This window comes from Pelophylax lessonae, assembly GCF_965119305.1.
Source record: "Pelophylax lessonae genome assembly, chromosome: 6".
NCBI classification, from domain to species: Eukaryota; Metazoa; Chordata; class Amphibia; order Anura; family Ranidae; genus Pelophylax; species Pelophylax lessonae.
Genome location: NC_138773.1, coordinates 25,574,126 through 25,588,687, shown reverse-complemented (window position 1 = coordinate 25,588,687; position 14,562 = coordinate 25,574,126). Strand labels below are relative to the sequence as shown.

At 46.8% G+C, this 14,562-nt stretch overlaps 1 protein-coding gene across 1 annotated transcript; it reads right to left on the bottom strand.

Moving 5' to 3' along the window:
• Nucleotides 1–379: 379 nt before the first annotated feature.
• LOC309557936 (nuclear factor 7, brain-like) lies at nt 380–14,430 on the bottom strand. Its single transcript, XM_082260809.1, has 9 exons — nt 14,207–14,430; nt 11,771–11,845; nt 8,585–8,727; nt 3,483–3,932; nt 3,304–3,399; nt 2,976–3,209; nt 2,608–2,630; nt 2,359–2,489; nt 380–997 (listed from the first exon to the last, which is right to left on the bottom strand). Exons 1-9 carry the CDS (start codon nt 14,403–14,405, stop codon nt 459–461), a joined length of 1,890 nt encoding a protein of 629 aa, XP_082116935.1. The 5' UTR covers nt 14,406–14,430; the 3' UTR covers nt 380–458.
• Nucleotides 14,431–14,562: the final 132 nt, after the last annotated feature.

The following is a 14,562-nucleotide window of genomic DNA, read 5'->3' as shown; positions in this document are numbered from 1 at the left end:
CGTGTATCCATTCAGACATGGAGCAGGCATTTGGCCACGCCCCATCTCATGATCGGCTGAGTTTGACAACAACCCTCCCCCTTGTTATTTCCTCTGGCTACTTTTCCTCCTCCCCCCCCCTTTTCTTTTTTCTTATTCATCCCCCCCCCCCCCCATTTTCCCCTCCCTCCTCCCGCTACTTCTGCTCCTTCCCTCCCCCCCCTTCCTCCCATTTGCCTTCCATTCCCCTTTTCCAATTCCTCCCCCCGGGGCCTTAAAACAATTAAGAAACTAAAAATCAGAAAAAAGCAACAGAACGGCTACTTTGATTAAAACAATTTATTAAGAAACTAAAGAATAAAAAAAATGCACAAGAACATTAACAGAAAAAAAACTGTCTAAGCATCACTGGAAATTGATTAAAAAAAAAAAAAGTTGAAATTACAGAACTGCGGCAGAGTGTTCCAACTCCTAACATATTACTCATGAACAATACGCAAGGGTTCAGCATTGCGCCCAGATTCGTGTAGGAACGGAGACAGATACGGGTACAGCTTCTCTGTGAAGGTGGCATTGAAGGTGTAGATGGCAGTCATGTCATCGGCATTGTAGAAGGATATCTGGCCTCCTTCATAATCCACATACACTCCAATTCTCTTCGGTTTCACATTGAGAAGCAGATTCTTGGATGGTGACTCCAGGGCCTTGTAAGAGTTGCCGTTCCTCAGCCAGATGGCCCAGTAGCCGTTCTTGGGATTCAGCTTGATCTTACCCTTGCGGTTGCTGGACTCGCTGGCCATACCGACATCCCAAGCGGTCTTGTCTCCCACATCCACCTCCCAGTAATGGCAGCCTGAATCAAAGCCCTGAGAGCCGAGCACAAGGATACACTGGCTGAAACGCTTTGGATTGTCGGGAAGGGGGAGCTTGTTGTCACCATATTTAACACTGGTCAGCCCATCAGCCAAGACCAGATTGGGGTGGGCTGTGCTGGGATCCAGCAACATCGGAGTCAGATCTGCACAAGAACAAACAAAAAGTGTTAAGAGCTGATTACTCCACCATTTTAAAGCTTAAGACAAGATTAGTGCTTTCTCCTAAAGAGCGGACGTGCTGCAAGTTACAATTTCTTAAGCAGGGCATCTGGAAGAAATATGTAAAGCACACCAAGATTCAAGAATAAACGGCTCTTGTAAATTACAATATTTGCTCATCTCAGATTTAGGCTGTAAATGTTCTTTATACCGACAAAATAAACTTACCAGTGTTTGGGGGAATTTTAATTTATTGAGTTAACAGACTTTGCATTTTGGTACATTCAAGGCCCCTTCACACTGGCGGACCAATTGGGTCTGCCTGTCAGTTTTTTTGTGGACCACCCATTGTCTTCTATGGAGTGACGGATGTCAGAAGTCTGCCGGCACCCACAGACATGTGATCTGCTAAAAACAGACGTATAGGGGATTGGATCAGACGACCGCCAGTCCGTTACCATCCGACTGCCTATAGAGGAGAGCTGGCTGTGCGTCCCCTCTGCATAAGCTTTCATCCACCTGCCCAGCAGACAAATTACCTGCTGAGCTGGTGGAGTCTGCCCCACGTGAGAGGGGCCTTAAACAAAATTTATAGAAAAGTTGAGTAATATTCAAAGAGCCTGTATGAGCAGAGCAAGTCTCAGGAATGGATTGGTTTATCTACAAGACTATCCCGCAGTTTTTACAGTACAAGGGGCTCCCATCTGTATTCTGACATTGACCAGAGGGCCGCAAAAAAGGTCTGTATATATAGTAGCCCCATTTATCGACTTACATTACCCAGAGGGCCACAAACCTTAGCATTTTGTATAGAGGCCCAAGCTATCCCCCTCCCCCAAACATTACCCAGGTGGCCGTAAGTGTTCAGTTGGGGTCCCCCCTTACATATACTGTACATCCCCCAAACATAACCAGAGGGTTATGTTGAGTAACTATATATTGCTACAGAAAGCTGCAGACACTAGGGAGGAAATTCTGGCCAAAAACTACAGAAATGCGACAGGCTAGATTGAAGACCTGTTGCAGAAGCAATCAAGTCAACGCTCCCACTACAGACTCAGGGGCTCTGATACCACCCAAAAACAGGATTTTCCAAAATACAGCCCTGCAGCTGTTGCAGAACTACACGTCCCATGAGGCATTGTAAAACTCATGACATTAAACACACATGACAGAATTTGTAAGTTCACCAACAACTGGAGGGCTGTAATTTGGGAATCCCTGACCCAATTTAACAAATCATGTGGCCCTGAGGCTGCAGTCTTGTCTCCAAAGAGTATCCTTTCAAGAAGTGAACCCAAAGAAAGAAAAAACAGTCATGTTGGATGTACAAGCCTGTACTTACATGGAGCAATGAAGGATTTCATCTGCTTCCACATAGCATACTGAATGGGTCCCTTGAAGGTGCCCTGGCAAAGGTCCTTGGAGAGAAGCGTATTCCCACCAGATGTGACTTCTTTCTGCTGCTCCTGGCATCTGGTAAAGGAGGGAAAAATAAATGATTAAAAAAAAAAAAAAAAAACCTTGTGTACACGCACCCACCATATTTGTTTAATGCAATCAAGATTCATGCAGCTAGAAAAGTGAAACTTACTTCTCAATGAATGACTTGATGTCCTGTAGAAATTAAAGGGGGGAAAGATAAAGAAAAAAAAAAAAAAAAAAAAAGTTATTTACTGATCGCAAATACCACAATAGACTAAAACGCTCCAATAGTAAAGCATCCCCACCATACCCCAGTTTCCCTTTTAAACTATGGAACACGAAGGGGTAGTAAGGATAGGTGATCATGTGACCACTGTCAAGAGTGACAGTTCAGTCTTTATGCTGAGAGCGCACTCAGCACAAACATCGGCCGCCTAGGGATGCATACATGTGACATGGACATTAAAGTCCACCCTTTTGCTGCTGTACAAGTGTTAGGCAGTTGCGAAGGGGCTAAAGCAGGAAAGATCCACTTACAGTCAGGAAAGAAATGGAGTCTGTATCGTCCATTCTCTCCTTGGCCACACCGATTGTCTCCTGGATGTTGTCTCTATTCTCCTGCATCTTCACCAGGTTGGTCTCCATATCTTTCAGGAGACTCTCGCCCTGTTCCTGGAGCTGCTCCAGCAGTTTTTCCTCTCGCTCCTTCAAGAACTTGTGCAGCTTCTCAAACTCAGACACAATGTGGTCCTGGAACCCATTCAGGTTGGTCTGTAAAGGAAGTAGGGTGAAATTCTACTTTTTAAACAGATTTGCAAAAGTCTGCATCAACCACAATAACCAACATATGGAAAAGTTGGTTTACCTTATGCTGTTCAATCTTCTCATTCTGCTGGTTGGTCAGCTGTTCAGTCACCTTCAGGGCTTCTTCTAGGGGAGACACTATAGCAGACAGCTCTGCCTGGAGGATACACAAGGCTAACATGGTAAATAAAACACTCAACCTCAGTGTCAGGATAAGCAGTAATATTACATATCACTTACTCTGTACACGCCCACCGCGTCCAGGATGGGAAGGAAGTTATGACTTGCATGTTTCAGGGAGTCACGACAGATGACACAGCTCAGGGTCCCATCATCCTTACAATACAGCTTCAGCCTCTCGTCATGCTCAGGGCAGTTCTCAAGGGGACGGGCCTTTTCCTTCCCAGCAGCTCTTGCGGGAGTTACAGCAGCACCAGCAGTCTTCTTCACCAGGTTGGCCAGGGCTCGGTTGGTGGTGTATCTCTTCTCAGTTATTTCTTCCTTACAGTCGGGGCATGTAAAGGAATCCCGACCATCCCAGGCCTTGTCAATGCAGTTGCGGCAGAAGTTGTGGCCACATTCGACCATGACGGGATCCTTGAAGAGCTCATTGCACAGCAGACAGGTCAACTCATCGGCAAAATCCCCAGCACCACCCTGAGGGGCTTCATGGACCTCCACCTTGGCTTTCTAGAAGGGAAAAAAAAAAAAAAAAAGTCTAAGGGAAGGCAATTTACTGCAGTTAGGAATGAAATGGGGTATTAATGATAGACGCCCATGTGAGAATCTAGATCAGGTAGTCATTTTTAACAAATTTAGAGAAAGTCAAAGAGCATGTTGTCACAGGAAACGATCATCCAGCTAAAAGGAATTGGAGAAAAATTGGTTTAAGAACACTTCACTTCCTAAAATACACGTATTTATAGACCAAGTCATAGACAAAGAATGGAGAACTTCTAATCAGACCTGTAAAGTCAAAAAGGTAGATTAAAAAACACATACAAAGCGCAACTGATTTCCCAACACAGAATGGCAAGAGAACTATAAAGCACCATCCCAAACACCAACGTAAATATTTTTTTGGGGGGGGAAGGATCTAACAAAGGTTTTTCATATGTGCAATTTTTTTTTTTTAATAAAAAAAGTGCCAATTTGTTTTATAGCTTTAGTCTGGCATGGTCAGATGTAGGACGACCTTATCTGGTTGTCTTCATCTATGGCTAGCTCAATATTTATTCTGTACTGGACAGCCAAGGAGCCAAATATATGAAAAAAAACAATGAAGTCTATATGGCAAACAGACCAGCGGAGACCACGGTAGGTCCTTTCGAAAAACTGGAACAAATGGCAAAGTCTGCTCTTCTCCAGTTCAATCACCAGGTCATTCCAGCATTAAAAAAAAGGCAGTCCACATTTGGGGGGGGGGGGGGGGGGGTAAGCTAGTTATTATCCGAACACCTTTTCCAGGAATCCTCCAGGACTGTAGACCCCCACCCTTATTGATGTAGGATACTAAGTCCATATGCCAGCACATTCGTGTTTGAGAACAAGGCAATCTTTGTACAACTGAGGGGGCAGCCTAGGGCGGCCCGTTTTAAATTTGTTTTGCTTGCGTTTCCTGCAGGAGGTGGAGCCTCTCTCATGTGACTGTCCTGGAGGATGACTGGGGAAAAGTGCATCAATTCATCTGCACTGGAGCCTGTGGAACACTGCAATTGTGATTGTGCCTGTGCATTACATCTGCAATGCAGCATACAAATTCCTCCCAGCCCCAAGTGCATACAGTGGTATGGAATTTGGTAGCTGGAGACATTAAGGAATGGACTGAATGCACTGTCATCACTGCACATGTTAAGATTTACAAGTCCCTCTGCCATGGCAGCAGATGAAACTTTCCTTTCCTGTAAACAGATGAGTTTACAGACCTGAGTGCATTTTCACATAAGGCTTACTTAAATTTCTCTGGAATTGGAACTTCTCCATTCTATCAGGGGTTTCAGAAAAGTAGAGAAAAAGTCAATACTCCGTGATTACACAGAACATGGCAGCAGCTCTAACATCTGCAGAGTGATGCACACCAGAGATCCCTGTTCACACAAAGAAAGGCATTGCCTTTGTAAAATTCTGAAAATCTGAAGCACTTGTTCACACAAAAGGCTGAGGGGTGGTAAATATCAGATGTTTACCTCCCCCCAACTGCTCCCCTTTAGCTGCAGAGGCTGGGGACATACATATGCCGCAGCTGCAATTTGCGACCATAATTATACCCAGGTCACTACACCTTGCCAAATGCAGCCCATTCAAGTAAATAGGGCTGCTATGCAAGGACCTTGCAACTAGCATGACACAATTGCATGCAATGTGGGGTTCAAGTAGATGAGTTCCAGCACCTCCTCGCTATCAATCGCTCTCCAAACAGCGATCCCCCATTTAAAAGGTTAAAGCAAGCGCGAATGATTCTCAAGTGTTCCCCCAGTTTGTTTAATTACACTCCACAACTATTTTTCTTTGAGTGTTACATGTTTAATATCGGAGTCGGTCAAACCACCAGAAATTCACAAATTATATAAATATACGCTGATATTTGTCTGTAAATACTGTGGAGCACAAAAGGTCCACACAGAGGGACTTGCTTTGCATGTGTGAGCGCGAAGAGGTGTTCTTATCACCCCAACCAGTAAGGCTTCAACATACATAATTTATGTGGGTAGTGCTCTGTCTGCAGTGCAACACTCAGCAAGGATGTCAGCTTGTTTCAGCCTTGCAATGCATGTTCACAAACCAAAAAATAACAGCTGAAAATTACCATTTGATTACAGGTAGCTAGAGAGCTGATTAAATGATCCATAAAAAGTGTGAAGTCTTCACATATTCCTAAAAAGAATAAAAGCAGGCCTAGGGCTGCTGCTAGAGAGTAAGCATGCACTGAACTACACATTTGACATCTCCAGTAATAAACGCATTTTATAAGAATGTGATGCCCAAAAAAAAAAAAAAAAGTTCAAACGTATTTCAATTTTAAACTTAAATTCCCCTTTAACACAGGCAGACTGATTGGGACCACCAATCAATTTTTTAGGCAGGCCCGATAAGACCTTCCATTGCCCTCTATTGAGTGGTAGATTTAAAGGGACATGGATGCGATGACACCCACTGCGCTAAAAAAAAAAAAACAGACGGATTGGGGGGGGGGGGGGGGGGGGGGGGGTTGGACGGGACATTGGTAATCAGATGTAGACAGGCAGGCGGTCTGTTCACATCCAACAGCCCATTGTAGAAAGCTGGCTGTGTCCATATTATCAGCGCACACATGGACCTGTCATCTGACAGCTCAGCGGGGATTCGAGAGATCCCACACTGAGCAGGCAGATCCACTGGCCAAGTCCGCCAGTGTTTAAGAGCCCTTGGTGGAAAGTTTTAAATGCAAAAGCATTTAGTGCGCAACATAGAGTTTGGTTCAGTGTTCCAAAAAAATAAAAACCGCTGAAGGACTTGCTTGTCATTTGCATTTAACATCCTACATAGGTGTGTTTGAAAATAAAACCTCTACACAACACAATAGTTTATTCCAGAAGGGCGAAATATCCCAGAGGACAATAGCAACCAGAATTCTGCTCTATTTTAAAGGCATAGTCCACCTTTTGAAAAAAGTTGGCAAATATGCCAACGCTGAAAAAAAAAACCAAACAAGAATTTACTGCTTTAAATGAAGCCTGCAGAGCATTGCAAATGCGATCACTGGGTCACAGGTGCAGGAAAAGTTCATGCAAGGTTTTCACACAGCCTTGGGTCTGAATTAAGAAGTGGTCTGAGAAAAACCACTGAAGTACAGCAGTGAGAGGAGGGATTGCCACTGTGCTCCCTACATGACACAGTGGCAGATGTGACCGCAAACAAAAAGCTGATGTGGCTGTGCAGACACACACAACAGCAAGTTAAAAATAAACAGCATTCCCCTTGAGGATGCTCTCGGCAATTCAGGCCAAGTGGGGCAGTGTGGGTTTTTGGGATGTAGCACCCCAAATATGTGAGGTAGACCATGCCTTTAAAGCAAACCTGCAAGAGTAGAGCATGCAGTTTGTGCATGGCATCTGTCCGGATGTTTCATAATATTACAGGAATTACTTTTCTGCAGACTAGCAGAGTTGCAATTCAAAGCATAAGCTTCTTGAAACGCATGAAAAAGAAAGGACATTTATAAATGTTGCAGATAGCGGGAAAAGAAAAAAAAAAAAAAAAAAAAAAAAAAAGACTGAAGAGCTCAATATGTAAGCAGCATTGAGCAGAAAAAAAAAAAAAATATTTGTCTAACTGTATCGAACTTCCCAAAAGAGAAAGAAAACCCTAAAATGTAGTATAATCAAGAACAAAAAAAAAAAAAAAAAAAAATATAAATAAAAGGGCAGACAGATAATGGGCCACTTGGTTGTTTTTCTGCCATCACTCCATTGCACTTCCAAAGTGCAATTAAAGAAAAAGTTTAACTTTAAGACGCCGTTCAGACAGGGGCGACGCTACTTGCTGGGGCGACCTAAGAAGTCGCGGTGCACAGCGACCTCGGCACGACTTGCATGGACTTCATATCATTGAAGTTAATGCAAGTCGCCTCCAGGTCGACCCAAAGTAGTACAGGACCCCTTTTCTAAGTCGTCGCTCCTATTAGAACGGGTCCTGTACTATTCAATGGCGAGCGACCCACAGCGACTTGTCAGGCGACCAAGTCGCCTGACAAGTCGCGCTAGTGTGAATGGGGACTTGGAGCTTGTTTACACAGAGCAATGGCCTGTTTCTGCACTGCAGCAACACAGATCATTGCTGGGAAACAAATTGTTTTCTAAGTGCCCCATTCACACTGCAACACAGCCGTTCAGAAGGTACAAACATGCAGCCTTTTACGGCAGTGCACTGAAAAGGATCACCTGTCACCAATGCGGATTAAGTGTCACTTTGTGAAAAAGTAAACCATGCTGAAGCGTCAATGTTGCTGAACGGACAGCAGTTCACCCATTAGCGTGGGGTGCTGCTTGAATTGAGCCCTTAAAAAGGCAAGTAGAAATAGAAAAGTGGGATCAATGTAGGGCTCTGTTCTTCAGAACTCTACTACATGTCCTGGAGGTGCCTTTAAATAACAATGAGGCACCCTGTAAAAGCTGATGAACTTCTCAGGAGCCTCGATAGACTGACAAGACACCCTTAAAGAGGAGATTCTGAAAAATCATAAAAATGTGTTCCCGGTCTAACAGCCGGTTACAGTGATGATAAAGAACAAATGAAAAAAAAGGCGCCAATGTTTCAAAGGCTTCGATTTAGGCGGCGAGAGTTTGACAGCCCGCGTGCGTTACCTTCGCTTCAGGTTCGTCCGTGTTTTTCTGGTCTGTTTTTTCATTTTCGGTGGAGTCTCCATTAGGCACGTCCTCCTCATCTTCCTTCGCTGGTTTCAGCACCAATCGGGTTTTGTCCACCCACTCGTTTTGACGGCGAGCCACTGCGGAAAAAGCGAGCTCACAATAGGTATTTTTTCATAAACACAGACAAGATGAGAAGGCGGGGGAGGGAGTGTGGCTCGAACCCCAGCTTCTACTTACCGCAGGATCCCAGGACACTAGAGGAAAAGGTGGATAAAGTTATAAATGTTTAACAATTAAACCTGTAGACTGGCATTTCCTTCACACGCCCTCCATTTTACAGGAGAAGACTGAACGCAGCAACACTGATCTCACCAATCGACGTGCATTAACCCATCTTTACAATGTTACCTGCAGGATATCGTAACGGATTGGTGCTTCTTGGGTGCAATACACAGGCTCTCCTTTCCAAGCCTGAGATCTGTACAGAGGTACAAACCCAAGGCTGGAGGAAGTGCTGCTGAACTGCAGAGCATTATGGGAGGGGGCGAGATGTGCACGTTCCATGAGACCAAATAAGACAGTTTTAGTAGGTCAACAATCCCAGCCCTGGATGCAGCTGTGTGGGATGTTGTATGTAACCATGCTTCATGTTACTCCCCAAATATCAGCATAACATGAAACATGGTCACAAAGATGGTCTAGGGCTTTTTAGGTGCCAAAAGATGCCATGTGACCAGTCTTAGCTTGTGAGGCACTCCACCACAAGATAGGGGGCAATTACCAGAAAGTTGAGAATCCTGACAGTTGCTGCCCCCCCCCCCCCCCAGTAGGCTGCAGCAGACTCATCACTCCTCTGCATAGGATAAAAACCTTTACCTACACAGATGGTAAAGGGTGGTCTGATCAGCCTAACCAACCTTATTCAAGGCTGGCTACAAGCCCATCAAAACAACTGCTCATTATAGAACATAATTGTCATTTGCCAGTTTTAGATTACATACACACCATTGCCCCAGGGAGTGCAGAAGTCCTCCCCTGTTATTTGGTGTGCTGGGTCTATATTAAGTGCAGAGCTGAAATGAGCGCTGGCTCAAGGCTCAGTCTGCAATGACAGCCATTAACCTCCTTTGGATGGGTCCTAAAAAGAAGGGCCCCTTGGATTGGCTCTAGGAGAGCACCAATATAACTTAGCACAGGACATTAAGTCCTTAGCCTTGATATCCACACCTCTGCATTTTAGGTGCAGTGAGTATTATACATGCATTACCATTCAATGCTGGGATTGCAGGAAAACTTTTTCCAAACAACCTGCACCAAATTGCATGGAGAAAGAAAACAAAAACCCCATCACGCAGCTCAACCCCCAACCATAAGAGTCATGCAACCAAAAGATGGAGGTAGCTGACCCTTACAGCAAGAGGACAGCCTGTGCACTTTATATAAAGACAATGCAAAAGGGAGAGGCTGCCATTGCTGAATAAAAATGCTAGTTGCTTGGCTGCGTGGGCTAAATACTTTTTCCAAAGACTTAAAAGCACAAACTGAGCATGGCAGGAGGATATGACCAATAAAGTTTTGTTTTAAAGAGGAACTAAACCCATTGATTTACCAGTGTCAAAAGTTACATTCCCAGCATTTGCCAGTAATGCAACTGACAAACCATCAGCGACTGGAGTCATAACCAATCACATGATCAGCACCATAGCAAGTCAAAGATCAAAGGTCAAGATGGCCGCTTCTTTGGCTGAAAATGATAGGAGGGGTTTGGTTCCTCCAAGCTCTGATAAAAGCATTTGTGTGCAAAAGCCATGCGACTTTCATTTTCCAGTCCAGCAATGGCAGCCTACAAAGACGTATTCCTTTAAGGGTTTTACACATTGACCCAAACATTGGAGTCAGTCACTTTCAATGGACAATCTAGATCGAATGCCTTTGAAAATTAACACAAGGGAGAGGCTCACACAAGAGCTTTATACATGGACTAATTTTTTTTTTTTTATTGACCAGAAAGCCAATCATTGGAGGAAAACAGGGAAACCATCCAGATGTCAGACCAGCCAATTTCACACATTCCTCATGTGAACGGATCACAGCCATGAAAAGCTCCTGGGTGCCCCCAGCCTACAGCTGACCAGATACATTACACCTGGACTGCACAGCCCTTTACAGTTGGATTCTATGTCTGCACATCTCGCTTGTAGTCACACAAGACCAAAGCCAATATAAACTGAGTTGGACATTCCAACCATCCAAAAACAGGTCTGTTTTCTTATGAGAATTGTACAATCCTTGTGGGCAGGTGCTGTTTTTGCAATCACCTTCAATGTGTCCCCGTCCCCCCCCCGGCCTAAATCACACTTATATTTGTGTTCTAACAAGTGATGTGCAGCGCATTTCTTTCCTATGTGGTCCTAACCCACTTTCTGCCAGCAGGAGCCGGCCCTTTAAGGGCAGCCTTAGCACCAGAGGGGTTTCCTGATCATGTGATCACTGTACTCTCCTCTCAGTGGTCATGCATCAGGAGCTTATCCTACCAACAGCACATCACAACGGCCGACCGAATGGCAGTGCTAGGGGCGTGCAATCGAGCAAACAACCAACCCCAGCAGTACGCATGTGGCAGCATGGTGTTAAAAACCATCACCACGCTGCCATATTTATGTGCAACTGGAAAGACTAGCCAGCTGTAACTTGCCAAAAATGGTTACAAACCCATTTATGGCCAGCACACCTCAATGTATAGAGGTACACTTGTTTATTGGGGTATATTGAAAATTATCAGGGTGCCTCCAAAGTGCATGAACATACGTTACCAGATTGCATGCATAGGCATGGAGCCGGCCTAAAGGTTGTGTGCAGACAATAAAGACTGTAATGTATGTGGTCAGCTGTAGTAGACAGGACCCTGCAATAGCCAAGAAATATATACATTCTGTAGAAAGTATAAAAAAAAAAAGCTTGAAGTGTCTGTGAGCGTTCTGCTTCTCAATCACTTCCTGATTTAACTATGGCAGATACCCCGTTCCACATCAGATGATACAGGGAACTTATTACACATCCTAGCTGAGGTTACTGATCGCTCGTTATAGGAGGGTCTGAAAACAAAGAACTGCCTTAGGAAGCAGTCAATTCATGCAGTGAGAGGACAGAAAGGAAATGGAGGTTTCCATCGTTACTTACAACCAACGTAATGGACGTAGAACTCCTCCCTGCCAGCCTGTTTATTCATCCGGGTCTTCACAATCTCTGCGTCATCTGCAACAAAATACACACATTGAATATACACCCAGACGTGGAGCCAATGGGAGCAGAGCAATAAACACACTGAATATACCCAGAGAAGAGCCAATGGGAGCAGAGCAATAAACACACTGAATATACCCAGAGGGGAGCCAATGGGAGCAGAGGAACAAACACTGAATATACCCAGAGAAGAGCCAATGGGAGCAGAGCAATAAACACACTGAATATACCCAGAGGGGAGCCAATGGGAGCAGAGGAACAAACACTGAATATACCCAGACGGGGCCAATGGGAGCAGAGGAACAAACACTGAATATACCCAGACGGGGCCAATGGGAGCAGAGGAACAAACACTGAATATACCCAGACGGGGCCAATGGGAGCAGAGGAACAAACACTGAATATACCCAGACGGGGCCAATGGGAGCAGAGGAACAAACACTGAATATACCCAGACGGGGCCAATGGGAGCAGAGGAATAAACACTGAATATACCCAGACAGGGCCAATGGGAGCAGAGGAATAAGAAAGCTGCGAGCCAGGCCTTCTCTCTATCAGTACCTGTCCTCAAACATTCCCATAGACACTCCTAAGCCTTGTAGACGGCCTTCCCAGAAGAGTTGAAGCTGTTATAGCTGCAAACGGTGGGCCAACCCAATATTAAACCCTACAGACTAATGCTGGCCATACAGAATACGAAAAAGTGAAAATTTGGACAGTCCGTTCCTTTTTCAGCCAGTTAATGGGCAGAAATCGGTTGGGGGGGGGGCACATTATGGGTCCTGTGTGTGCATAGGACTGGGTGGGGGGGGCACATTATGGGTCCTGTGTGTGCATAGGACTGGGTGGGGGGGGCACATTATGGGTCCTGTGTGTGCATAGGACTGGGGGGGGCACATTATGGGTCCTGTGTGTGCATAGGACTGGGTGGGGGGGCACATTATGGGTCCTGTGTGTGCATAGGACTGGGGGGGGCACATTATGGGTCCTGTGTGTGCATAGGACTGGGTGGGGGGGCACATTATGGGTCCTGTGTGTGCATAGGACTGGGGGGGGCACATTATGGGTCCTGTGTGTGCATAGGACTGGGGGGGGCACATTATGGGTCCTGTGTGTGCATAGGACTGGGGGGGGCACATTATGGGTCCTGTGTGTGCATAGGACTGGGGGGGGCACATTATGGGTCCTGTGTGTGCATAGGACTGGGGGGGGGGGGGGGGCACATTATGGGTCCTGTGTGTGCATAGGACTGGGGGGGGGGGGGCACATTATGGGTCCTGTGTGTGCATAGGACTGGGGGGGGCACATTATGGGTCCTGTGTGTGCATAGGACTGGGGGGGGGGCACATTATGGGTCCTGTGTGTGCATAGGACTGGGGGGGGGCACATTATGGGTCCTGTGTGTGCATAGGACTGGGGGGGGGGGCACATTATGGGTCCTGTGTGTGCATAGGACTGGGGGGGGGGCACATTATGGGTCCTGTGTGTGCATAGGACTGGGGGGGGGGGCACATTATGGGTCCTGTGTGTGCATAGGACTGGGGGGGGGGCACATTATGGGTCCTGTGTGTGCATAGGACTGGGGGGGGGGGGGGGGCACATTATGGGTCCTGTGTGTGCATAGGACTGGGGGGGGGGGGGGGCACATTATGGGTCCTGTGTGTGCATAGGACTGGGGGGGGCACATTATGGGTCCTGTGTGTGCATAGGACTGGGGGGGGGGGCACATTATGGGTCCTGTGTGTGCATAGGACTGGGGGGGGGGCACATTATGGGTCCTGTGTGTGCATAGGACTGGGGGGGGGGGCACATTATGGGTCCTGTGTGTGCATAGGACTGGGGGGGGCACATTATGGGTCCTGTGTGTGCATAGGACTGGGGGGGGGGGGCACATTATGGGTCCTGTGTGTGCATAGGACTGGGGGGGGGGCACATTATGGGTCCTGTGTGTGCATAGGACTGGGGGGGGGGGGCACATTATGGGTCCTGTGTGTGCATAGGACTGGGGGGGGGGCACATTATGGGTCCTGTGTGTGCATAGGACTGGGGGGGGGGCACATTATGGGTCCTGTGTGTGCATAGGACTGGGGGGGGCACATTATGGGTCACATGTGTGAAAGGTGTCCCAATACTTCTGGTAATACAGTGAAGTTGCTCCCTTTGTTGTGGGAAACAAGGAAGGAGTTTCCCGCACCTTTACAAGATGGCAGCCGCACCAAAACCACCATGTGCTTTCCTAGGCCTGAAAATCATCAGATGGGGGAGGTAGTAGATGGGGGGGAGGGGTAATATTATAGAGATATGAGGTAAGTACTCACGGTAGGTGGGGGAGGGTGAGGTAGGTAGGTGGGGGAGGGGTAATATTATACTCACGGTAGGTGCCGTCCTGCCTCTTACAGGAGTAGATGGAGCCGACATTTACGGTGAAATCCTCCTGGTCGTCTTCCCCTCCCCCCTCCTCTCCGTCCTCCTCCATGTTCTCCTCCTCCTCCTCCGGGTTGCTCTCCATCTCCTCTCCTCCCTCCTTCACCTCCAGCTTCTCATTCTCCGGCTGCTGGGACACGGCGGCCATGGCGGATGGGAAGGTCACGTGACACGGAGAAGAGCGGGAAAGGCTGTGAGGGGGCGCTGCAGAGGTGGGATCCCGGGAATAGAGTTGGATGTGTTGGGGGAGAAGGAAGGGCCGGGTTCCCGAGAGAGCGCCTCACGCAGGCCGAGGGAAGAGCGGA